The sequence below is a fragment of the Ammospiza nelsoni genome, chromosome 10, assembly GCF_027579445.1.
Source record: "Ammospiza nelsoni isolate bAmmNel1 chromosome 10, bAmmNel1.pri, whole genome shotgun sequence".
Lineage (NCBI taxonomy): Eukaryota > Metazoa > Chordata > Aves > Passeriformes > Passerellidae > Ammospiza > Ammospiza nelsoni.
In genome coordinates this window covers 23,976,566-24,002,611 of record NC_080642.1, presented here as the reverse complement: position 1 = coordinate 24,002,611, position 26,046 = coordinate 23,976,566, and the positions used below count along the sequence as shown (strand labels likewise).

General features: G+C 44.0%; 1 protein-coding gene across 2 annotated transcripts in view; it reads right to left on the bottom strand.

The window, feature by feature from the left end:
- Positions 1-1,978: 1,978 nt before the first annotated feature.
- Positions 1,979-26,046, bottom strand: part of LOC132077535 (glypican-5-like) — a 369,893-nt gene continuing 345,825 nt past the window's right edge. For both annotated transcript variants that reach the window (XM_059479307.1, XM_059479308.1), the window contains one exon: positions 1,979-3,757. In XM_059479307.1, the coding sequence (XP_059335290.1) occupies positions 3,555-3,757 (203 nt within the window). In that variant the 3' untranslated portion in view covers positions 1,979-3,554. The remainder of the gene's footprint in view (positions 3,758-26,046) is intronic.

Sequence of the window (26,046 nt, the reverse complement as noted above, 5' to 3'; positions counted from 1 at the left end):
GCATGACAGCAATTACTTCCCAATGCTGGCATTAACAAATGTGGGCACAACAAAATATTTAAAGAAAGTCATAGCAAAACAATAAACAATCAGAAAGCAGTGGCTAAATACAATTCATAACTGTTAGGCATGGCTACAGCAATGCTCTTAGACTGGTACCTTATTTTACACTGAGATTACATAGACAAGTCCAAAAGTATTTTGAATTTTGACCTTTGTAATTACATCATAATTACAGTGTCCTGGGTAACAAACTAAGACTTTGTAAAGCAGATGTCTAATTACTCTGAAAATGAATGCTTCCTTTATCTGACACAGCCAGTGGTTTTACCTTTACAGGTATAGATGGTTTGTATGATGGAAAACACTCATTTGTAAAAATGTAAATGCAACTGATCCTGAGAGGAAAAAAATATCATAAACCACCAGTAAAAATAAACTGCACTGCCCTCTAAAATGGCACAATTTTTGATGCTCATTGTGAACAGATTTCACGCTGGTTTGACCAGTTCTCTTCTTACAACGTAGAAGTGTTTTTGCATGAAATGATTTAATTGATGTACAACCCTCTTCCCTCATTCTGCAGCAAGTTTTGTCTATCAAAACATTGGTTGAGTCCAATGAAATGAGGTGATTCTATCTCACCCCACGATCTGAACTTGTGTTTTGTTACAGGAACTTTTAAAGGGTTGTCTTACTTGAGAGATGAATACAAATATTCGCCAACCAATCCCCAAATCCAAACCCTTGATTTTTCAGAGGTTTCTGTTCAGCAAAATGATGACATTTAGCCATAACAAATATCTCCCTGGGTGAATTCTTGCATACTTGCCTCCTGTGGGGTTTCTGCAGCTCCCTGTGCTGCAGCTGAACATGCGGCTGGCGAAAATATCGCCGCTAAAATCTTTTCCAGAGCAGAGCTCAGAAACACACCTGGCTCTGGCTGATCAGGTTCCCTCTCTGCAGGTGAGAAAAATCTGAAAACTCCCAACTGCACAGCTGACATCTGGCAGGACTGGAGCCCAGCCCTGAAACCTCATCCATAGGAATCCTGATGGTCACTCCCAGTGCCTGAATGATGACTGAGCACTGTAAGTGTGACAACTCTAAATCAGCAGTCAGGCTGACAAGCACCAGGCAGGGATTGCTCCAGTGAATTCAGAGTGCTTGGTGGGCAGGGGGTGAGTGTGAGCACCCAGGGCACATTTCTGTTTGTGCACACTGAGCTCCTGTCTGACTCAGCCATCACAGGGCAGGATTCTCTGAGTGCCAGGCATTACAGAGTCATTCCAGTGCACAGATGATGGGACCTGCACAGGTAAAACAGCACTTTTCCAAAGGGCACCCAAAATGAATACAAGAAGCAGCATTTTTAATTATGGTTCCAGAGATTGGTGCAGCTCACAAACCCTGGAAAACACATGACAGCCATTTAAATACTTGTGGGAAAACTGATTTTCACTGATAGGACTGGGAAGCACTCCTTAGGGATATTAATATCCTTACCGTTGTGAAAAATCAGACTTAAAATACAAAATACTTGATGTTAATGCAAGTATATTCTCCATTTCATTTCCTTGTTTCAACATTAAAATTGAATTATCTTTTAGAATATTAATAAAATTTAATAATAAAAATTTAGCTGCTGCCATTTTAGAGACACTGCTTTTGTAGCTGGGTGCATCCATGATTCGGACCATACCTTTATGTTGTAAATATGATCTAGGAACCAAATCTGGAAATGAAACTAAAGCCCCACTTGGCAAACATAATTAGACATGTTCACTGATACTGTCTGGAAAGGTGCAAGTGTAGTGAGCCTTTGTTCACTTATTGTCTGCTTGTTCTGTACCATTGTCACCTCCTGTGTGGTGGCACCCAGCAGTAATCCTGGCCCATGGCCCCTTCTGTGAGCCAGGCTTCTGTAACCAAAGTTGCCAATAAAATGCCTGGAGCTGGTTAGTGAGACACAGGGCTCTTCTCTTGAGTAATCTCAGTGAATGGGTAAGTATCAAAGAGATGTTTTACAAAAACCAAAGGCAAGTGTTTTACATTAAATCTTACAAAACTGTACATAAGAATAGTCTACAACATGAAAATGGCCATTAAACAGTTGTAATAGTTATGAAATGTAGTAAATATAACAATTCTAATGTTTCATATATTTATCATATTAATCACTGTATTCATACAGTTGTGTTTGTATACAGATATTCAATGGCACTGTAAACAGTTGTTGGAAAACACACATTAACTCTTAACCCATTAGAAGTTATTATAGTACTTTTTCATCCAAAAAGTTAAAATGCATCAATGTATCATTGACTTAAAAAAAATAGCCTTGTAATATAATGCACATTTGACGTATTCTAGGGTAGCAATCAAGATGAAGCATAACAGAGAATGTTCTAGATTTCAGAATGTTTTACATTTACACCTAACGTGATACAAAATTTTAAACATTAAATGTAATTAAATAATACACAGTTTATGAAACAGTTGATTTCAGAGTTCCATAATGCACAAGATCTAGTTAGTGTCTAATGGGAGTTCCCAATAATTTATATTTCTGGGACCTTTATGAAAAACTTAAGCTGGTTTCTATGTAACATCTCATAGGTAAAGTAAGTTTGAACTGAATTATCTTTTTTTTTTTTGGGTTTTTTTTTTTTTTTTTCTGTACAGAGCTGCATTTAGGTGGATAAAACATTATTATGTTTATTTATGTTTCCCTTTGCTGGACATTCATCCAATAAGCCTTGAGCATATGCTTAAGTATCTGGTAATGACATTTTGTGGGGCAGGGAAACTCACTATCTATGTCTCTCAGTAAACAAAGTGGTTCTATTCTTTTCCACAGTTAAGGCAACTATACTGATATATTAGACACACCATATGTTTTTATGTTGCTTCCTACAATCTAAACAATAAGAGTGAAGAGAAGTTTCAAACATGCTTTGATCTTCTTGACCACTCAGGAATTGCATCAAGCTGGTAGAGAGCACTTCACCCTCCATGGGAGCAACCTGGTACCTGGCTGGTGGGAGGGGTCCCTGCCATGGCAGGGGGCTGGGGCTTGATAACCTTTAGGGTCCATCCCAACCCCATAACATTCTGTCATTCTGTGAACTGGAGCACAGCTTGTTAGCTGCTCACTTCCAAAAACAAAGTATGGATTGCCTTGAAGACTGACCATTCATATAACTTACCAGAAAAATTAAACAAATAAACAACAGCCAGTCAGATTCTAGCAAACGAAATTGATAAAAACAGTAACACACACATACACAATTTCTGGGTTTTCAGTTATTTCTACCCCATAACTTAAGCTATGCAGACCCTTGTGATCATCTTCGCTGTACCTTGGCTGGCCTTTGCCAACAGCTATCTTCAGCCATTGAAAATGATGACACTTGGTATCTGCCAACTCCAGCATTTCACTCCTTATTTACCCTAACAAATCACATCAACTAGAGAGCCATTTCCATTGTTTCCAGTCGGGTAAGGCTGCAGGTATCGGTGACAGTGAGCAGGAGCGCAGCAGGGCAGTGCAGCTACAGGGGACAGTGCCACAGAGCTGCCAGGGCTGCCAGGACAGCAAGGGGGGCACTCAGGGCTGGGCTGCTCCCAGTGCCAGTCACACTGTGCTTGGAGGATGACTTGACAGTGCTTGTGCTGGTTGTGGTGTCAATCTTTTTCACGGTTGGTTTTGGTTCATTTCTGTTCTCTGCATGGGTTTTCTTGTCCTTGAGTACATCTGAAAACATGAAAGTGAACATGAGATTAATCACACATCTTTTAAATGGTGCGTGAACATATTTAAATGTTGCTGGAACTTGGTGTACACTCACTGTGAATAACTGAAACATGGATGGAGACTGATGGGGCCCTCGCACTCATGTTTTAGCTCGACTCAGTGTGGCTCCTCTGTCCTCAGCACCCTCTGTTGTGCTCCACAAGTCTCCTCTGCCTGCCTGGTGGCTGCTCACAGACACAGCCTGAGCAGAGTAACAGCTGTTCTGCACTGCAGTGGCTGGGCTCAGAACCTCATTTCTCACATAAAGCATCTTCAGTTTCACCTGGGCTGGGAACTAGCTCATGCTTTAAAATGTGCAGTTAGGATTGAGTGGATTCATCACAGTGAAACCCACTCCAGGCTGGTGGATGCTACAGGAGATTGGATATTGACTTAACAGAACCCCAGAACGGTCTGGGTTGGAAGGGACCTTAAAGACCTTAAAGATTAGCTCATTCCACCCCCTGCCATGGCAGGGACACCCTGCACTAACCCAGGTTGCCCCAAGCCCCATCCAGCCTGGTCTGGGATACTTCCAGGGATGGGGCATCCACAGCTTCTCTGGGCACCCTGTGCCAGGGCCTCAGCACCTTCTGAGTACTGAACTTCTCCTGGTATCCAACCTAAATCTCTCCTCTTTTAATTTAAAATCACTGCCCCTCATCCTCTTCACTGTCTGCCTGTGCAAAGGGTCACTCTCCTCCCTCTTTTTTTAAGTCTCCTTTAAGCACTGGAAGGCTTATCCCTCCAGATGCATTTTGAGGCAATGCCATGTATTCTTATATAAATTGGATTCAGAAGAAAGGAGTAGCCCTTTATGGCAAAAACATGGATTTGTTTTTTTTTATAGGGAGAAAATAATAAATCTTCAGTTATGAAGACATTTCCAAGCCATTTGCAAATATTACTGAGACCATATTGCCCTTAAACCCTCTCATTGGCATTGTGGAGAAAAAGCAAACAAACAAACCCAAAGACTATTTCATCTGCTGAAGGGATGATGATTTTATAGTCAGTCTGTAAAAGCATACCTGAGTGCTCAGAAAGAACTAATGCCTACCTGGGAGAATTTATAATTAACAATAAATGTTCAGGTCCAAGTCTAAAGGATTTGTGTTACTAATGAATGCAGTGCACATACAAAAGAAAGCAAAAGGCATGGATTTGTAATGCAGATGAAACAGCAGTCCAATCTTAAAATGAAAACTCTGAATCACAGAAGCAAGTTCCTGGCAGAAACTGGAAAGATGGAAAGTATTCCAGAAATGTAAATGCAATCTGAGATCATTGTCTGCATGTCAGTAGTTCTGAACAACCATCAATAAATTCACTTGATACTAAAAATGAGCTATTGTATTGGGAAAGCACACATTGTTCTTTTGCCAGAATAAACTGTGAAAGAAATGCAATGAATCCCTCCATTTTACCATAATATCAACATTAATCCCAGAGGAATGTGAGAGTCCTACACCTGACTCAAGAGGGACTGCAGGGAAGGGACAGCAGCTGGCAAGGCACACTTTGGGAAAAGGGTATTGTGACATTGTGCCTGAAATTCCTTATGGCAAAGTGCAGGCAGGGCTCCTCTGTGATTGCAACCTGCAGTGGAGCTCACAGAAAGGAGGGGGAGAAAAAGCATGCTCCAAGTGTTTAGAAAATATCAGTATTCTGAGGACATTTAAAGAAAAATGGACAACCTTCAGACTGTCATTAAAGTAAATTAAGAATAAATCATGGAAATAGGTGTGTTCTGACACTGCCTCGAGTCCTTTCCATCACTGTCACTCTCCTTTGCAGCTGCACTAAAGGCACTATTTCTCTGCTGCCTCTTATATCATCCCAGCCTGCTGACTTCAGCTCTCTGGGGCCAGCTGATTAAATTAAGCCCTCACTCAGGTAAATCCATTCCCCTCTTTCAGCTGGCCATGTCCAGCATTGTAACTTGATTGGCGTCTATAAATCGGGCAGACTGAAATGTATTAATTCGTTTATTTTCTTGCTATTGACTTTAACAAAAATCTAGGCTAAGATTTAATGCTATCAGAGAGACTGTTGGTTTTTAAAAGCTTTCCTCTCAGTCACTGCTTAATGCACTACATAACAAGCATTAAATAATACATTAGAAAATTCTGCCTCTATCCTTTCCAGGGGAAGGGCTCCATTCTGAATTCTCTCTCTGTCTTCACAGCAGAGGATCTTCCGATGCTATTCATGGCCAATTCTAATTTGGGATCTAATTGTGCAAAATTGGCATTTTATTTATAATGCCTTATTTTCTCCTTTCTTAAAAATAAATAAAAATAGCTTAACTTTCAATTCAGTTCAAAATCTTTTTCAATCCTCTATTTGGTTTTTAAGGCACAAATTTCAGCAGTATAAAGATTTCCCATTTTATTCCAGTTTCCTCAGAGTTCCTGTTGCTTACTCACTCCACGATTTTGGCTGAGAGGCTCTGAGTTAAATGAGTTTTTCCCCTTAAATCTTTTCCTCTGAGTCAGAGATGGTTATGTTCAGTCTACTACTGACATTCAAAAGGCAAAAAAGTACTGATCATGCTAGGAAAGAAAAAAGTGTTAGTGTGAAGACTAGCACAGAAATGAAACTTCAGTCTCAACAGAGCAAACCCCAGATGTTCAGCACCCATGAATTCAGCCCCCAGACTATGACTTCATGAAACCAACCCACCAAACCCCACAGCTTTGGGTTGTTCTCCTGTTTACCTTCTGAGTTTTAAAGGCTTTATGGTTGCCCACTAGAAGCTTTCTCCATTGCTAGAAAGTTCCTTCCACCATCAGTCCCTGTGTGTGTGTGAAATGGAGTGGCTGACCCCTCTGCAGGCTCCAGCTCCCCTCAGCCTGACAGGGGATGGCCTTTGGAGCCTGGCACATGGAAATTGTTCTGTGCTGTTTATTGTCACTGCACCGTGGTGCTGATCCAGCCTCTGCAGTGGTGGCTGTGCTGTTCCCTCACCCAGCTCTCAGTGAGGATATTCAAATCCTGCCAAAGAGGGTGCTTAGTGAAGGCAGCTGAGTGCCCAAGCAGCCTTTCTGAGCAGCCCTTTGGGACTCCTGCCCAGGCCAGGGTCTGCTGGGGTCACTGGAGATGGCTCACGGCTCCTCCAGCCCCATGACTACAGCTCAGCTAGTCCAGGGGATTGAGTCCACCTCCTCAGCTGAACTCTCATCTCTGTTAACTCTGCTGAACTCACACCTTGACCATATAAACAAAACACAGAATGAAAATGGCTTGACCTTGCTGTTGAGTGTTCAGGATTACCTTCAGCTCCGAGCTGTAACCACAGATTGCTGCCCAGGAATGCCCGTGCTGCTCTGACAGCACCGAGCTACTCATAAATACCTCTGTGGATCAATACTGTTCCTCAGAGACACCAGGATGGCAGGAGAACCAAAACTGCCACTGACAGCTAATTTAGGAACAGGAAACCTCCCTTACAATGAGGGCTGATTATGCTTTTCAAATACATTCAGTGAGTACACCTGAATCGAAGGCAGTGAAGATTCTGGGGCAAGAAAATGCCATTATAATATTTCTTTAGACAGAAGTTCAAGTCATACTGACACCAAGCTGTCAGCTCCCCCTTCCTAGGCCAAATCATTTTCAGTTTGCTGCTGCTAGAGATTATCAAAGCCATAACTATTTACTGGTGTTCTTGCATGCTATTGCTCTCTAGTGAGTGATATCATCAGGGTCTGCTTTAATCTGTTCATTTTTCCTACTGTCCTGCCAAGGGATGAACAAGTTCAGCTACTTAACAGAAACCTCCTTCCATTTTTGTCCTTCTCTTGATCTGATTTGAGCTCAGCCCTTTCTCTGTGATGGTAAATGATGACCTCTGCTCGTCAGGCACTGCACTCGTGACTGCCAACAGCCTGTGTGCTTCTGAGGCTGCACATCCTCTCACCAGGCAGGGCTACAGCCCTGAGAGGGGAGGCAGAATAAAAACAAACAGAGAGAGATTTGCCAGAGCAGCCCTGTAAATGTTAATTACAGCAGCCTGGCTTCTAATGGAGTGGGGCACTGACAGCAGAGAATCCATGCTCATCAATCCACCGTGGGGATTCTGGACACATTTCCATCAGTTTAACCTGGAGCTGCTGGAGGGAACCTTCAACCCAGCTATTTGGGGAGACAAAAGAAGCAGAGGTTGTTTATTTCTGCTCTCCCCATGTTGATTACATCAAGTCAGACCATATCCAGACTCTTCTTTTCTTGTCCATTTCTTTCTAGACTTTCACGCAAACACTGTGCTTTGAAAAGCCAGACTGTCAGCATCTATGATAGCAAATTAATGCCTTGGTCTTGAATGGCTCATCGTGGGTGCAGTGACACCATAATACAGCTCTGAAGGGAACTGGTCAGCACCTGCAGTTACTCTCCACGTTGGAGCTCAGTTGCTTGATAAATTTCCCCTTGATCACAGGCTTGGGTTTGGCTGACAGCTTCATAAGAAATTAAAGGTGCAACTTGGTGGAACAGTCTCTTAAATTACAGTAGATGCTGCAGTGTTATTATTAGCTTTTTATCACCTCGGGTAGCAAAAGCTAAAATTACTTTTACATATTCAAAGGAAGAAGCTCTGAAATTGCAAAACAATGCTGTCGCCATAAAATGTACCAACAATTTCCAAATAATCCATTATCTTGACATTAAGACCAGCAGTAATTATTTCCAGTTACAGCTGCAGCAGACAAATGGAAACAGGAATGTTGTGGAAATGGGAATGTGAGAACTCCTAAAGTATGAGAACTCGTGATGCAATTCTCCAGATTCTGGAGTCTGTTATTTTGGTCTGTATAATGCCAGGCAGTAAAAGGTGGGTGTAATGTTTGATTTGTGCAGCCAGAAGAAGGGAGCAATGAACAGCTCTGTGTGTACTGTTCCACCATTTTCTATTTCAGCCTGAGAACGTGGCGTCCAGAGAAGCCTTTTCCCCACATACCTTTTAATGGAAACCTGGTGTTAGGAGGAAAAAAGAAGTCTTTAATCAGAAAAAGAAAGAACTCCAGGAGTTTTAAGTGCACAGACCACTCTCCCCACTGAATTTCTGAGTGGCATTTGGTTCAGGCCAGCCTTTCCAGAAGACCTGTGGGATAAGACTATGGGGACAAGCTGATGTGTCCCAGTTCGATTCTGAGATCTTTCCATTTCTCTCTTTAAGAACTTTTTTTTTTTTTTTTTTAAAGAATGAGAGGATAATCATAAATTGGGACCAGATTATCTATTTCCACATTTTAGTTCTATATTGAGCTCGATGTGATCTTTGGCAGATTGCCATTCCCTGTGGACCAGTGAGAGAGTTACTTTACTTCCTGCACGTTTTGATCATTCTGGATGCAAATTCTGCTGTCTGAGAGCCGTACCCACTCTCTGAAAGAAATCACACTGGCTGGAACTTTCAGGAACTAATTCAAATGCAATAAAGAAAAGGCAGGAACAGCCATGAGACAGTTAGAGATGTCAGGTGCCTGGAAGCAACACTTACATGAAATGGCAGCTCCTTCCCCTTCTCCCAAGCACTTTTTTAGTCCATACACATCTGAGTGCAATGTACAGAGAGAGCAGGACATTATCTCAGCTGTCCTGCTCCAAGGAAACCTGTCCCTGTATGTGTTTGGCTTCTGATGCAGTGGCCATAGCAAACCCTGCAGGATTTTCAGGAGCACAATACACCTGTATTAGTTCTGGGTTTAAAAGTAAACCTGCACGTAGAACTGCTCCTGCCATGGTAAATGTCGAGCAGGAACAATCCATCTTTTCCTTGGGAAGAAATAATTCAACCTAACAAACCTCTTGTGATTCAACACTACTTCCATTAATCAATCAGTCATTTGCAAGAAAAGGTTTTGTCATGTTGTTTATATTAATATGGGACTTACTCAAACGCAAACAAGCTGAAAATATAAGCTTAAAACATGCCAAACATATTTTACATTTCCTGGAAACATCTGTTTTTAGTCTAGTCCTAGGCACATGTTTGTGGTCGCATGTTTATGCTTATTTAGTTTGCCAGATACCTCGTATGTAGTGTCGCACAGCTGACATGATATCCTGAAACACAGCATGGAAGTATCTGTAAAACATGATGTTCCCAGTAAATCTGTGCAACATTTGTTGTAACTTTCTTGTAATAAAAGAAACAACTCAAAAGCCCTGTGACAGCCTTCTGCCTGCACTGTATGGTGCAATTAATTAGCAAAGTTTGGGAATTGTGTACATGCCTGAGTGGTGCTATCAGGGAGACTGAGAGCGATCCTGATCCCGCCTCACATGTCCAAACTCCCATTAAACTTAATGGCAGTTTGGGGGGATGCAGGAATGCAGGGCTGACCTTTATGGGTAGAGATGAATGTGAGCTCCAGACTTCAAAGATTAGGTGCCCCTGCCAGTCTGGAGTGTGCAAGTGATCAGCACGCCAAGTGCTGAAGGCATCTGCTAAATATCACGCCACAGCTCAAAGCTGTAATTAAGAAAAATATAAACTGGCTCGAGGAAGAAAAATATTAGTAATAATTGAAAATGCTTTGGCTCTTGCTTTTGTCCTGATGATCTCATTAGTTTTGGTTACAGAAACAGTTCTCACACTGCCTGACGTGGGGCATGCTTTGTTTGTGCTCTCCTTCTACCCACATCTTTCCCAGTTAACTTTTATTGCTCAATACAAAGGTCAAATCGAAGGCTTAATTAAATTGTATGTGGGGAAACTATAAACATATTTTGGAAGGGAGTACAAAAATATTTAAAGCCATCCCTCTCCCCCAGACACTCCTTAATTTCTTGTGAAGAAAAGGAGCATGTGTTATTGGCACTCTTTCCCTTAAGGAGAAACTGCATATTTTCTGGCTTCAAAATTTACATTTCATGAATATCCCACCTTTTCATAACCTGCTAATTGTATTTGCAATTGACATTTGTAATGAGGATTTTAATTTAGCTCTGCTGCTATAAACACAGAGAGCTCCATTTTGTAACAGGCCTGGATATGATCTTATACTTCAGCAGTCTAAGTTCAACTTACAGCCAGGATTGGAAGTTCCCTTAAACTCTGCTTAACTTTAAACAGAACTTGGAGCACCAAGATAAATACTATTACCCACCTGCCTAAGTTAGGCATGCCTCTCAGGTCTAGATCTGAAAAGTAATTCTGAAAACACTGCCAGCTCTACCTAAGCAGCATTTACAGTTTCTTCACGCCATGAGAAGACAACCACATAGCTGGAGAGTCAGGTCAGGTCTGAGTAGGCTACAACCTGTGCACAGCAAGGCCAATCCCGAGGAATTTCAGCTTTCCCTGTGCCAGGCTGCTGCCCCAGCTGTGTTCATGCACCAGTGAGGTTCTCAGCGCTCCCAGCCAGCTGTTGCCCAGCCCTGGGGCAGAAGGATTCTCTGGACCCTTCTCCGTCTCCAACAGCCCTCCATAGTTTGTGTTTGTGCCCTCCATGGTTCGTGTTGGTGCAGCTGGCTGCACGCAGAGCCCTGGGAGCTGTGCTGGAGGTGGGGATGCTCTGCAGGTCTGCTCTCCTCAGCCAGACCCTGCCAGCCTGTGAGTGCAGGGGAGCAGAGAGGAACCTGCCAGGCAGATCAGACAGATGGCACCAGGGCTCAGAGCCTTCCTGAGAGTGGTTTACAAGGGCTGCTTGCACCCAGGTCTCTCCTGCACTGCCCACTCAGAGCAGCTGTGCAGGGAGGGACATCTCAGCCTGAAGCAGGCTCTGCCTGGATACATGGGCCTGCCCTGGAAGCAAACTGGCCCAAAATACACTGGAAAGAGCTAATCAATTAACTAACAGGGTGTCAGCCAAGAGAGCAGTGACAATAGGAGCTGCTCTGTGCCCTGCATGAGAGGTGTTCATCCCAAGGGGATGGCAGTGATGGGCAGGAGCATGGACTGCTCTCTGCTCAGGAAACCCTCCTCTCACAGTTTAGCATGAGCAGATCCCATATCCTCAAGGAGTGAGCAGGAGAAAATCAGCCCCTGCAGAACTCCCCTCCCACCAAGGGCAGGGACTCAGGGCAGAGCCCTTTGAGCTCAGCAGGGAGAGTTCAACACAGGCACTGCAGGCAGCTCAGCAAAACCCCAGTGAATGGCCACAACTCACAGCAGCTCCAGCATGGCAGCACAGGAAAACAATCACAAGCATCCCTAAAGGATATCTGAAAGGGTCTTTTCACCCTGCAAGCAGGCTGCTCTCATCATTCCCCATCCATTAAAAGCCAGTCAAATTCCTCCACTTATTCCCATTGCTCCCTGAGAAACTTGGGCACATACAATTCCTCCTTTAAGATTCTGAAGCCACCACATGACAACAGAGAGGGTTTAAAATGCTTCCTGTACTTCTGTCATTTTTGAGCAGCCACAGAACCTTATACTAAAGATCTCTTAAAGAGGTTCAAATAGGAGATAATAATAATAATTGATGTTTAATTACAGAATAAACATTGAAATCACCTCAATCTACACAGCATCTGATTGTTTTTTATCTAGATGATAAAAAGGATTAGTTGTAATGCCAAACAATACTTCCAGTCCTTATATCAATCAGTAGGAATTTTTATTTAATTGAATCTTTCCAGTATTTCATTTCACTCAGAACTGAAATCAAAAGAAACTGTGGCAAGATATTATCCTGGATTAATCATCTGAGCCTGAACATCAGGAGCAGTACAGAAAAACATCCTGGCATTAGGCTTGCTTCAGCTCTGGTATGGGGAGCTTTAATTAGTCTTTTCTCCTGCTCTAGACTGGCAACTCTTCAGCCCTGCACATCCTCTATTTCACATTGCAGGTTTATCCAGGCAGCCCAGCTCCATCAGAGCTGACAGTTATTGACAAGGGAGGGTGATTAGAGCCATCACTCTGCTGAGGAGCTGCAGCAGCAAGAACATGTTTCATGTGAAAATACCAAAGGGCTTAAAAGCATTATCTTATTAGTAGCATGCAGTGAAACTGATGAACCCTTATCACAGTCAGCAGGATGATGAATACCCAAATCAACACAAACGGAAAGGAGATATACAACCAGAGTAAAAAATAAATTTTTCTAATAGAAACTCTTACAAAACGAAGCCCCATCCATTAGGGTATGCATAAGGCTATGTTCTGTCAGTGTTCAGGCTGTGGGGCAAATGAAAGGAAGGAAATTCTTGTTTGGAGCTGGCAATGACCCCTTTCCCTGCTCTGTTTTTGTCAGGATGTGAACTGCTCCCTCAATTCTCATGGAGTCACCTACAGCAAAAGCACCAGACTGAGCTGAACAAGTCTGCCAACACTGGTGCATAACAGACTGAGGGCTACAAATCATCCCCTTTTTTTGGGTAACAACACTGCTCAACTTCACCTTGGCCAGGGTTCTCTCACTTGGCCAAAAGGAAAAAACATTTCTGCCATTATCCCTCATGGGCTGAACCTTCCTTGAGGCTCTGTCTCCATCATGAGAATGCTTAAAAACACCATTCTGAGAGGGACAAATCCCGCACTGGAACCCAAAGGTCTGCTTCCCTCTGCACTGATGGGCTCAAGCCTGACTGCCCAGGTGACACCAGTGACAAAGGTCCTGCTGCAGGCACCTGTGCAGGGATCCAGGGGATTGTGACCGTGTTCACAGGGGTCTTTGGATGAGGGAAGAGACGAGGATCTGACTCCATGTTTCAGAAGGCTTGATTTATTATTTTATCATATATATATATATTATAACTATACTAAAAGAATAGAAGGAAAAGCTTCATCTCAGAAGGCCAGCTAAGCTAAGAATAGAAGAGAAAGGAATGATAACAAAAGGCAGCTGCCTCGGACTCTGAGATAGCTCGGCCTTGATTGACCATTAATTATAAACATCCAAGATGAGCCAATCAAAAATCCACCTGATGCATTCCACAGCAGCAGATAATAATTGTTTACATTTTGTTTCTGAGGCCTCTCAGCTTCTCAGAAGGGAAAAAGAATCCTAAGAAAGGATTTTCACAAAAAGATGCCTATGACAGGGGATCATGCCAAGGTGCTGGTGAGAAACAGAGCTTGTTTTCAAGGACAAGGAAGCTGGAGAGCATGCAAGCATCAGGGTGTGGCTGGAAGTGTGTGGAGAGCAGTGGGGACCTCAGATCAGGGAATTCAGTGGGCTTTGATGAACATGAAGGACAATCTTTGCTGTGTTCATGCACAGAACTGGCATGAACACACACAGAACACTTCTCAGGTGACTGAGCAGGGGGCTTCACCTCTGTGTGCTTCAGGCCAGCCAAGGAAGCTTTGACAGGCCCTCAGCCTCTCTGAGATGTATCAGTTATAGATTTTCTATATATATATATTTTCAGTTATATGTTTTCTATATATATTTTCTTCACTGCCACTTCTTCCTGTCACAGGAGCTCCAATAAAGGGAAAACCCCACTGGAAGTTCACGAGAGCTGACACCGTGTGCTGCAAAGGATCTGTTGGCACTGCTCTGGTCTGTTATGCAAATACACATCAGTGGACTTGGTACAACATAAATTATGTAAATATCCAGGTAGAGACTCTTCAAAATGCAGATTGCTTGCCTCATGTTTGGAGACAATAATTAAGATCTCTGATGTGAATTAAGATCTCTGGGATTGCTGTGCAAGCTGGGCCAGCCTGTGGATGTCTAGGCCTAGCACACCTCATTTCACATGCAGATTCCATCTTGGTAAGAAGAAATTTGCACTCAAAGTTGACTGTGTCATAATCTACTTCAGCCACCTATCACTGACACCACAGGTTATAAGAGATCCTTGAATTTACAGCTGCAGAGGGGCTCCATAAGATCCCAACTGGAATTTTGGTATACACTCGTTCAGGATTTTGTAGGGTTGTCCTTTTCAATTAAGAATTTGAATTTTACTTTGTGGATGTCTATGCCAGACATACAGCTCAGCAGAGTGGTGGTGTAACCCCAGCAGGAAGCTGAGTGCCACACAGCTGCTGGATCTGTCCCTTGTCACCATCTCCGAGGGCAGGAGAATAAAAATAAATCTAAAACAGTAAACCTTACAATAGCTGTAATGAAGAGGAGAGAGGAATAAAACCCAAGAGAAGTCAGTGATGCCCTGCTGGCCATGCCCAGCCTGTCCCCAAGCAGTGAGCAGTGCCTCCTGGCCAGCTCCTCCCAGTTTGGGCACTGGGAATGTGGGATGGAATCTCCCTTTGCCAGCTCAGCTCAGGTGCCCTGGTCCTGCTCCCTCTGCACCCCTCACTGGCAGGGCATGGGAAACAGAAGGCCTTGACTCAGGGTAAGCTCTGCTTAACAACATCAAAACATCAGTGTCTTATCAACATTATTCTCATCCTGAATTCAAAGCACAGCACTGTACTAAGATGAAAATTAACCCTATCCCATCTGAAAACTGGATAAACATTTTTTTTGAACACTAAACATCTTAGATTGGGCTCAGTAGGCCCATTCCTGTTATCTGACATCCTACAAAAATCTAGGCCAAGTAATATATCCTTTGCTGGAAAAGAAAAACATCACAGACTGGCTACTCGGGTAAAGAATTTGGAGAAACTAGGTTTTCAGGAATAGTAAACTGAGCCTCTGTTGGACTTCATTAAATTCTTATTTAACTTGAGTTGAGATCAGTGAAATTAACCTTTATACCTCAACTGTGTTCTTCCTGCTTGAAGCAGCTGAATCAAAGCAGCTTACCCAAGGCATCCTTCTGCTTTATGACTTCAAAGAGCATTTATTCAGAGATAGCATGTGAGGATCACATAACTGGAGCCAGATGATAGAGAAATCACTGCAAACTGAGGTAGGCAGGAAAAATACCTAATTTAAAGATAGATTAGAGATCTGAAACAAAGGCTCATAAAGACTGGTGTGTTACAAAGCAGAGGTAACAACGTCCCAGCCCGGCAGAGACAGTGCAAGGTGAATGGAAGAGCCTTTCTAACCCCTGCTGCTGAGAAGTGCTCCCTGAACCACACACTATAAAAAGAAAAGGAGCTCAGAAGATGATTTGCAGCCATGCATTTTTCTGCACTGGCCTGTGTGGGCTCCTCAGGACATGGGCAGTAATTTCTGTGCACCTACAGCAGCCAAGGTTGTGATCTTGACTGGGGCACTCGTGCACTACTGTCAAATCAAAAATAGGAAGACATAAACAATGGTAATTAAAGGGCAGCAAAGAACAACAGTGGACATTTTAACATTCAATTAAACCCCAACATTTACTGGTATCCAGAACAGTTACCAAGTTACCAGCCATCCATAAGGCTGCAATCAAACCCTAAACTAGAAACCCCAGAGATCTACAGCCCTCTAGTTACAGATTTATATCAGAACCATTCAGAATAATTAGAAGGGATGGAACTGATCATTTCACTGAATCTTCTCCAACTGAGCACGAGTGTATCCAAGTCTGGGATGTGCACTGAGACATCCCCCTATCCCTGACCTGGCACACTCAAGCACTGCAGGCTCCTGACATCTCCAAAGCTGAGAGCAAGTCAAGGAAACAGAAACACTCCTGTGATGTGTCACCAGCCACAAGAACCCCTCAGTCCACCATGGATATTCCACAGAGCAGAAGGTATTGTGAGATGAGACCTTGCAACACTCAGAGCATTTATTTCTAGCTCTGGAGTGGGAGAAGGCAAGACAAAATATGATCTTGTATCTGTTTCTCTGCAACAAATTGTTGCACCTCACTGAATATCAAAAGGCAGTTTAGTTCTGGCATTGATAGTAAATGAAAAAAATTGCTGTGGAGTGACAGTGGTCACGCAGCTCTGTGCACCTTTAATGGAACTAATAACACAGTTCCCTTGTAAAATACCAAGCCTTGTTTGTGCAAGGATTACTGCAGTAACATCCCTTAGGAGCAAAACAATTCCTTGGCCATGGGCTGATGCACAATCTCTTCCCCATGCCACATTCCCACCAGCTTCCATTAAAAAATTAGAAGCAAATTGCTTGACTTGTGAGTTACAAGCCTTCCATCAATGTGTGTTTGAAAGTGGGCTGGGAGAAATGCCTGAAGTTTGCTCTGCACTTTACTCTCACTATCCAGTTACACAGGTAATAGGTTTTGCTTAAAACTGACACCTTTCAGAGAGAAATAATTTTACTAAGCTGTCTCCAATTAGTGTGGCAGAGCAGGGGCAGGCAGGGAAGTGGTGGCCCCACACAGCTCAATCAGGTGTCCCCCTGTCTGTTCAGCCAGGCAGGAAAAGGAGAGGCAGAGGATGGTGGGATGGGGCACATGGTGACAAACAGGAGAGCAAAGCCTCCAGTTGCACTGGCAGTGGCATGGATGTGAAGGACCACAGGAAAGGCTCATCACCAGTGAAAGGGAGACCAGGAGAAATGTGAAGAATGGTTCAGGGTGACAGAGGACACTCAAAAACTGAGGTATTAAATGCTTTCTCTGGCCTGGCTTTGCTAACAAGGTGATTGCTCAGGTTCCCATGGCTCAGCCTGGGGAGGAGCAGATCCCAGGGCAGAGGAAAATCAAATTAGGGACTGTGTGTTGGCAGTGGTATGAGGAGCAGCTGCTGCCTATGGGGTGTTGTGAAAGCCCTCTTGGTGAAGGTTTTAAAACCCAGATGAGGCACACAGGGATGTGTTTGTCACAGCTGACTCTGGCCTGGGACACTAATCCATCCTAGAGAAGCTTCTCCATCACTGTTTTCAATCTTCCAACGATCCACTCATTTTGCTTAATCTACTCCACGCGAAAAGCAAACGAAAACAAAGTATTCAATCAGTTGGTGACTGAATTTGTAACTATCTATAAAAACCAAGGGTGAACATCTTGTAAAAAGAATATACACTGGCAGCTCTTGCTGATGAAGTGCTATCGATAGGCATTAAAGCTGCAAATGGCAAGGTGTTGGCAAAGTGAGAGGAATTGCTGCAAAAAGTAAAAAGCCAATCTGTATGATGAACAGAGTGTACATAAAGTACAGCAAATTACCAGACACACAGCCCTGGGAGTACAGAGGCATGGGAGCTGATTAAGAAGTCCTTGTGAAGAAATCTTGAAGGCTGGCCAGTTCCCCCTCAGTCTCTGGCAGGCGCTGCAGCCGCTCAGCAGTGAAAAGAGCACTGTGTGCGATGTGAGCCCAGCACTTGTGGATTACGGGGAGATGATGGATGGGCCATACCACAGCAAATGGCTGCTTGGAGCTGCCACCCCTTGCAGAACAATCCTGCTTTTCAAAGGCTCAGTGCTCTTGGCTGGAGGCCAGAGCAGGAGGCTGGAGAGGCGCAGGGTTCTGTGTGAGGAACCCGCCGGGCGCGTGGCGGATGTGCCCGGTGTCACCGCCACCTCAGCCCTGTCACAGACACCTTTTATGGAAATCCTTCCCTTAGGATTTTTCCTCCTGAGAAGCTGGGACGCCTCAGGAACAAAATGTACACAATGATTATCTGCTGCTGTGGAATGCAACAGGTGCATCTGGGATTGGTCTCATGTGGTTGTTGCTAATTAATGGCCAATCACAGTCAGCTGGCTCAGACTCTCTGTCCAAGACACAAACCTTTGTTATTCATTCCTTTCTATTCTTAGCCAGCCTTCTGAGAAAACCTTTCCTTCTATTCTTTTAGTATCGTTTTAATGTAATATATATAATAAAATAATAAATCAGCCTTCTGAAACATGGAGTCAAATCCTCATCCCTTCCCTCATCCCCAGACCCCTGTGAGCACTGTCACACAGCCCAGGGACACTGGAGCTGCTGGGCTGGGCTTGCTGAGCACCTCACCCTGTGCATTGTAACCCGAGAGGGAGATGATGGTCATAAATCCTCAGAAGCCCAACAGCTGCTGATCTTCTCTAAACCCAGAAGCCTGATTTTTATTTATTTTTTCACTTCCTGGGTTTTCTCAAGACATTCCTTCCTCCTATTTCCTTCTAATTAAATACAATGGAGCCTTGCTATTTAACCTGCTAACTAGAGAAAAAAAATTAATGACTTTCTGATCATTTTAAGAGCCATCAAACTGTTTAGACTGGAGAAGACCTTTAACATCATGAAGTCCAAGCTCTAACCCAGCACTGCCAAGTCCAACACTAAACCCTGTCCCTAAGCACTGGGGCAGGAGCTTGGACTAGATGACCTTTAACAAAGGTCCCTTCCAACCCAAGCTATTCTATGATGTTATGAAAATATGAATTATTTGAGTACTGTTAATAATGGCTTGTGCCAAGGAAAAATTAACTGGACTGAATTTGTTGTAACTGAAAGATGAGCTTGGCTTAGAGTCACAAAAGGACTGAAGAATATTCTCTGCTTTACCAGCTCTCCAGGAAAACTTCAAGGCAGCAAAATCACAAACACAACTAAATTTAGTCTGATTTACCTGTCTATTTGAAAATTACCAGTGCTTTAATTCTTCCAGTTTCTGAGACAGTCTGCTTTAAATGAATGCTGAGTAGGCAAAGGTAGCCTGGTAAAAAATTCATACCTGTCTTTTTGCTTACCTATTGAAAAGGAAAGACTCCCCCCAAATTACAAACATAACTGCTTTAATTGGGGATTGTGGGTTCAGCAGCAATGGAAATAATAAAGCATGCATGAGATTATGATTGTTGAACTTTCATCAGCTTACTTCATCATTCTACAGCCAAAAATAATCGGAAATAGGCAAATGCTATTCCAAGGGCATGTCTCAGTGATTTGTCTTGTTTTCAGACCCACCAAGGATCTGCAGCTCCCATTAGAACCAAGACCTTGAAAAGCATCTCCAGGAAAATGCCCCTGTGGAGCTGTGGCAGGGGCAGGGAGCGGAGCTGAGCAGATTTCAGTGCTGTGCATCCCCACAGCAGAGCAGCAGCAACCCCTCCACGAGTGTCCCATGCCTCTCTGACGGGGCACACACAGCAATAAACCAGCACCACCTGCTCCAGGGGGCTCAGCACAGCCCATCCCACACAGGATCCAGCACAGGGTAACAGCAGCACTTGGGGCAGGTGGAAATAGCAACACTTCTGCTCTTCCTTGTGGGGTGGAGGAAAAATGGGATTGTGGAAGAGTGTGGGGATGGCAGTGGCATGGGAGGGAAGGTACAGCTGTTTTCTGCACCCTGAGTTGTGTTTTTCCTTTCAAAACTGGAGCTTGCACATGCAGCTGGGGGGCTCCTCCACTCTTTACATCCTCCTACATCACATCTGCCAGCCTGCCCAGCACTGTGTGTGTACCAGGAGAGCTGGGTTTGTCCTGCCAGGGCTCTGAGCCACAAAGGTCAAATATTTACAGGTATAATACTTTGTCCTGGCAGGGCTCTGAGCCACAAAGGTCAAATATTTACAGGTATAATACACTTCTGACTCAGGTGTTATCGTACCCTTATGTAGCCTTTAAAACCACTAAATTAAACCCCTGTTTTTCTCAACAGCTCTGAAGCTGTGCTGCAAGTGTATTATGTGACTTCTGAAGGAACTGCCTGTAAAATGTGACAGAAAATGAATGCAACTAAACCCAAACAAACCCCTGCCCCACTCCCAGAAACACCACATCTTTTACATCCTGGAATTCTTCAGTAGCTAAAGTCATACTTCAGCTGAATTTCCACTGTTTAGGTAAAATTTATGATGCAACAGCCAAGTAATTCATATTCTTGTTTGTTATGAGATTTCTAAATTCTGCTTTACTACAGATGTCAGCCACTATACTATATTCTGTCATTTGCCAGTGAAAGCTTTTCTTTGGAGTGAAGACATTCAGATGAATCACGTTTTCTTTGCATCTTTTTTAAATGAAAGGTTTCCTTGTCTCTGTAATTCCCACTCCCCATCCTCCAGCTTCTGCTGCTCTCACTCTACAGAGACAGACTGAGATATTTATTCCCTTACTTAACAATGAATAGTACAACATATCAGTGAAGGCCTTTCTGAAATCAATGAGACTTTTTATGGAGTGTGCCACTACTCATTGTGAGCAGGAGTGTTTCAGTTTGGCCTGAAGAAAGCCCCAAGATGACATAAGCTGGGATGAATAGAGTTACTCAGCACCACAGCACACGTGTCAGAGAGACCTGGGCAGATGGAAAACCATTCCAGCAGCTGCCAAGGGCCCTGACCCCCTGGAGCAGGTAACAAGAGACCCTGGCAGTTCTTAAATCAAAGCATGACTGTCTTGACAGTAATTTCAGAATAATCAATGGAAGAAGGAACTTTTTGCATTCCTAAAAAGTCTTTAGTTCAAGTCTTAACAGATATTACAAACAGCAAGTATGGCAGCACTCCTGGGAGGTATCATTCCCATTTTTCAAATGAAATAACAGACATGAAGAGGCTAAAATGATCCAGGTGGTGTCACAGCAGAAACCTGCAATGGCCTTCAGAGTCAGCACTATACTTCCATCTTCAGTCCAGAAACCAGTGCAGCCAAATGTCACTTCATTCCAAATGTGGCCATTTACTAAAAGCTAATTTACTGTGTGTGCAAATCAAAATCAAACTGTAGGTGGTGATACACTGGCTTTCCAGCCTGTAGCTCACATGCAGCTCGTGGTTCTTGGCCCACAATAATCTGATGAGGGATTGGATTGTCTTTGTTCTGTTTGTACAGTCTGATCTCACACCAGAGCTCCAGGATCATTCATTTATTGTAATTAGCTAGGGTGTACCATAACTGAATGCCTGTCCTTGCTAAAAACAGGATGGGCATCAAAAATAAAAAATGTGGAGTGAAGAATAAACAGTAATAATCAGATGTGATGACAGAAGTACACAACAGCTGCTGCTCTTGTGAGGTGCTGGGAAGAGCAAGCTGGAAGTATCAAAGCAGAGTTACAGTGGAGAAAGCTGGCAGCAAACAGACATGAAACAGTGCAAGATGAACCAGCCTTCCCCAAATCATGCAGCCTGTGACCAGTTTCACATGTGATGTGATACAGGTTATCACATGTGATACACTGAAGGTCCAGTAAGTTCAGAGTTTCTCTGTGTGGGTGTGTGATTTGGAGTTTTTTTAATACTCCCTACAGGGCAAATGAATGGTACCATGTCCTGAAGCACAATTTGATAGACTACAAACATTCATTTAATTCAGACATTCTCAGCACCTGTGAGAAATTACAAAGCCATCCAACCTACCTCTAAAAAATAAAGGTATCCAATGACAACATCTGCCTCAGCATCTGGAGATCCCCATGCAGCACACACATCAAACCTTGCTTGCACAGGCTGAGACAGGCAGGAGTTTGCTTTTTACCTCACCTGCTCCACTGTTACATTGTTATCCTGGAAATACACTGAATGATTATGTAGAGAGAACTTCATGCCTGACCAAGTACACAATGCAATTAACATTTTAAAGCCACTCTGTACATGTCCAATCTTCCTGCTGTCTTCATCCTTGGCCCTGTTCCTGTGGTGACCAATATTTATTTGCCTGTGTCTCAGTTTGAGACACTTGCCCCAAGTTTCTGGAAGGAAATGAAGATTCTTTCCTCAGGTATCTCTAAGCAATTTGCTTTTTCCTCTGACATTTCTGGCTTTCTGCACATCCTGATTGCTTCCCCTAGTCAAAGTGCTGTTTCTCATGTTTGCTTCAAGTGTTTTTGGGTTCCCTGTGTGCTGAAGGGAGCAGCACAAGTTCTCTGGCAGGGAGGGCACAGCTGGCACTGTCACTGTCACACCTGTGCAGGAGCAGAGCTCAGCCTTTTTCTGGGCTGGGATCTGTGCAGGGAGCTCTGCTGGAGGGCAAAGCTGTCCTGGCACAAAGGGACATTGCAATAGGACACGAAATGAATGACACACATAACGTTGAAACCTCCAAGGTAAAAAGAAAAAGTTTATTTCGAAACTCCAATATTTATAGACTTTGAAAAGTGACCATGGATTGGAGGATGAAATTGCCACCTCTCCAGCCACACTGGTCAAACCAACAGCCCATCAAATTTCTCCTCCTCCAGAAAGGAATGCAAAACAATCATTATTTATATGAAAAGTGCATGAGAAACTCCATTACAAAAATGTAAACATAGAAGGCTTAGAAGAACTTAGAAGGGACCTTCATGGACTGCTGGCATGTAAAACCTTTACACCTGCCTTGCCTCAGAACAGGAGAGAACACTGATTAATGCACAAAAATATTGAGTGTCACCTGTTTAAAAGACCAAAGATGGTTAGGCTTTAGAGGGAGCAGCCCCAAAGCTCCCATCCATATCCCCTCTCTGGAAGGGAATGGAATGGCCTTGCCCATACTCACACCCTACAGCCACAGGCTCCTTCAGGCACCAATCAGCACTGGAAGGGAAAGAATTCATTTGTACACGCAGAAATGCAGCATTAGGAATGTGCAGGAGCACGCAGAGCAGTCATCTCAATTTTACTTGTTTATGTACCTCTTGTAAAAATAATCATTTATGGTCATTACAAAGCAGCTCCAGTGTAAATCAAATGAACAAAGCAGTGCATTGCTGCTGCCTGCTTTGCTCAGGTTTGTTTGGCAGCTGGGTCTGTCAGCCCTGGCAGAGCCCAGGTGGGGATGAAGGAATGGTGGGTGCCACACTGATGCTGAGTACAGAGTGAGGGGTTTCTCCTCCCTCTCTGAGCAGGAGACAGAGTGGGGCTGCTCCTGTGATGCCTTAGGAGTTCAGCTTTTATATTTTTCATAGATTTGTAATCCTGCAATTCTTTGGTGTGTAACTCTAAAGCTCCATAGCCTGTCAGCTGCTGTTCTTCCATTGTATTCTGATACAACAATTCCTCTCCAGGCGTGGGAATCAAGGACACCCCACAGCCTCAGGCCCCAAAAAGTACCAACAAAAGGGAATTGGGGGCAGCAAACTGGGGGTAAATGACTTCATTACCCGAAGCTGCAATTGGAGAATTAACCCCTGATATGCAAATAGACCAAAATTATATCTGTCTGAAAAACTGGTACCCATTGTCCATCTTGAGGAGGCTTCATCTGCCCTTTATGAAGGCCCTTCATTACATACATCTGCTTTAATACTTTCCATTTTGTCTGGCCTCTGTTTCTAGGTAAGCCCAAAATAGGCAGCAGTTTTGTGCTTCTTTGCACTCTGAAAGCAAAGGAATTACAGAACTTGATGTGATACCAACCCCATCCCTTGATAATCCTCTCATTATTCCCTCCTAGGTGACTTCATTCAGTGACAAAGTGGCAAAGCAAAGAAGAGGAAAACGTGGGGAGCAATGCCTAAATCAAAAGAAAGGCTCCATGGAAAAATCTTCCCCTTGAGACTTCTGGCATCTCAAAATATGAATTACTTATTTTTACTGGAGAGCTGCCTGGAATAATCTGGGGAGAAATAAGGCCCTGTGACTTGCTCCAAGTTAAAAATATTGTTGAGAGGAAAGCTGAGGGCACCTTTTGCTTGTACCCAGCAACTTTTCTATGCAGTCTGATAGGTATCACATTGTGTTATGCATGAGCACAAAAGAGAGCACAGAGGAGCCTGCTCCTGTAACAGAACCTCAAAAATAAAAGAGATTTGAAAGGAGATTTTCCCCCCTCTTGAAGAAGTCACTTATCAGCTCCAAAGAGTCCCTGTGGGGAAATAAACCTTCAGAATCCTCCAGTAAAAAGTTCCAATGCATTTAATCCTTCTTGAAATATAACCTAGGGTGCCAAGCAGGAAAAGAACAGGGATAATGGGGAGGAGAAGTGCAGACACCAAAATATCCCTGACAACATCCTGGGCTGTGCCCCAGAGTGAGGAGCTGTCCCCCTCACAAACCTTGGTGGGCTTCAGTTTCCTAAAATCCTCAAACCAACCATATTTAGAACCTCTATTGCTAATTCATCTCTACCAGAAATAAAATTTTCATCTTGGTCTGGCTCAGAAATGAGCACATTTGTAAAGCAGACAGAGCACCTCTGAGTGCTACAGCCTTTAGGGAAAGATGTTATGAAATCCTGCAGATCTCTGTATTCCCTGGGCAACATGCTGCACTGTGTTACCTGCTCAGCATGCAGCTCAAAATGAGTACAGACAGGTATTTGCTCTCATAATCACCATTTGATAGCAGGGATTATGTTCTGTCCTGAATCTGCCATCTCCCCCTAGAGCAAACCTACCTGGATGACGAGCACTCATCAGAAATGAACTGATCAGGAGCTGGACTTGACACCAATGGTTTCCTGCCTGTGCTCACATGTCCCTTTCCATGTGCTGGGATGCAGTAACTCACAGTGGCACGGTGTCCCCAGAGCTCAGGGGTCACTGGGATGAGATCTGGGAGTGCAGAGCACAACACAGCACACACACCTCAGAGCTGGCACTGGCAGGGTCTCCCTGCACGGCTCACACAGCACTGCCAGCCCCAGGGAGCCCTGCAAGGGGCTGCAGCTGCAGCTGGGAGCCCCACTGCTCCCTCCCCATGTTGTGATTTATCTGTGATTCTCCATGAATTACAGCACTCTGGTTGTTCCCTCACAGTCTTTGGGTGAAGAGGTGATGAGAAAATATGTCCTGTAAACTGGAATAGCCTCATCTCTGGGTGATGTCCTCTTCTGAAAAGCCAGGCTGTGAAGGATCTAAAGGGTGCTGTGTGACAGACCTACTTCCAAAGATGGCACCCGTGGTAGAAGGAAGCTGTCACCCAGCATGGACATGTCACCAGCAAGGGCACAGAACACACGGAAAAGGACTGAAACCTGCTCTCCCCAGAAACATTTCCTGTACCCCAAACACTGCCCTAGAAAATCAGACTTCAAGGCAAAGCAATTCCCCAAACAAACATCCCCAAGTGGCACCTATTAGGAAAATCAGCCTTGCAAATACAGAATCACGGGGTTGGAAGAGACCTGAAGGTCTCTTCATCACGGAGTCCAACCCAGCCCCAACAGCTCAACTCAGCCAGTGCCACATCCAGGCTTTGTTAAACACACCCAGGGATAGGGACTCCACCATTCCAGAACTTTATCACTCTTTCTATAAAAAACTTTTTCCCGATATCCAACCTGTATTTCCCTTGGCACAGCCTGAGGCTGTGTGCTCTGGCTGTGTCAGTGCTGCTGCAGACAGAGCCCAGCCCCAGCTGAGCACAGGCACCTTTCAGGAGCTGTGCAGAGTGATGGGGGCAGCCCTGAGTCTCCTTTTCTGCAGGCTGAGCACCCCCAGCTCCCTCAGGGCTTCCTCTCAGGGTTTGTGCTCCCAGCCCCTCTGGATGTGCTCAGTGTGCCAAGGTCCTTCCCAAGCTGAGGGGCCAGAGCTGGGCACAGCACTCCAGGTGAGGCCTAGACATCACAATCTGGCAAATCTGATCCCTTCTGGATCCCACTCCCAGCACCG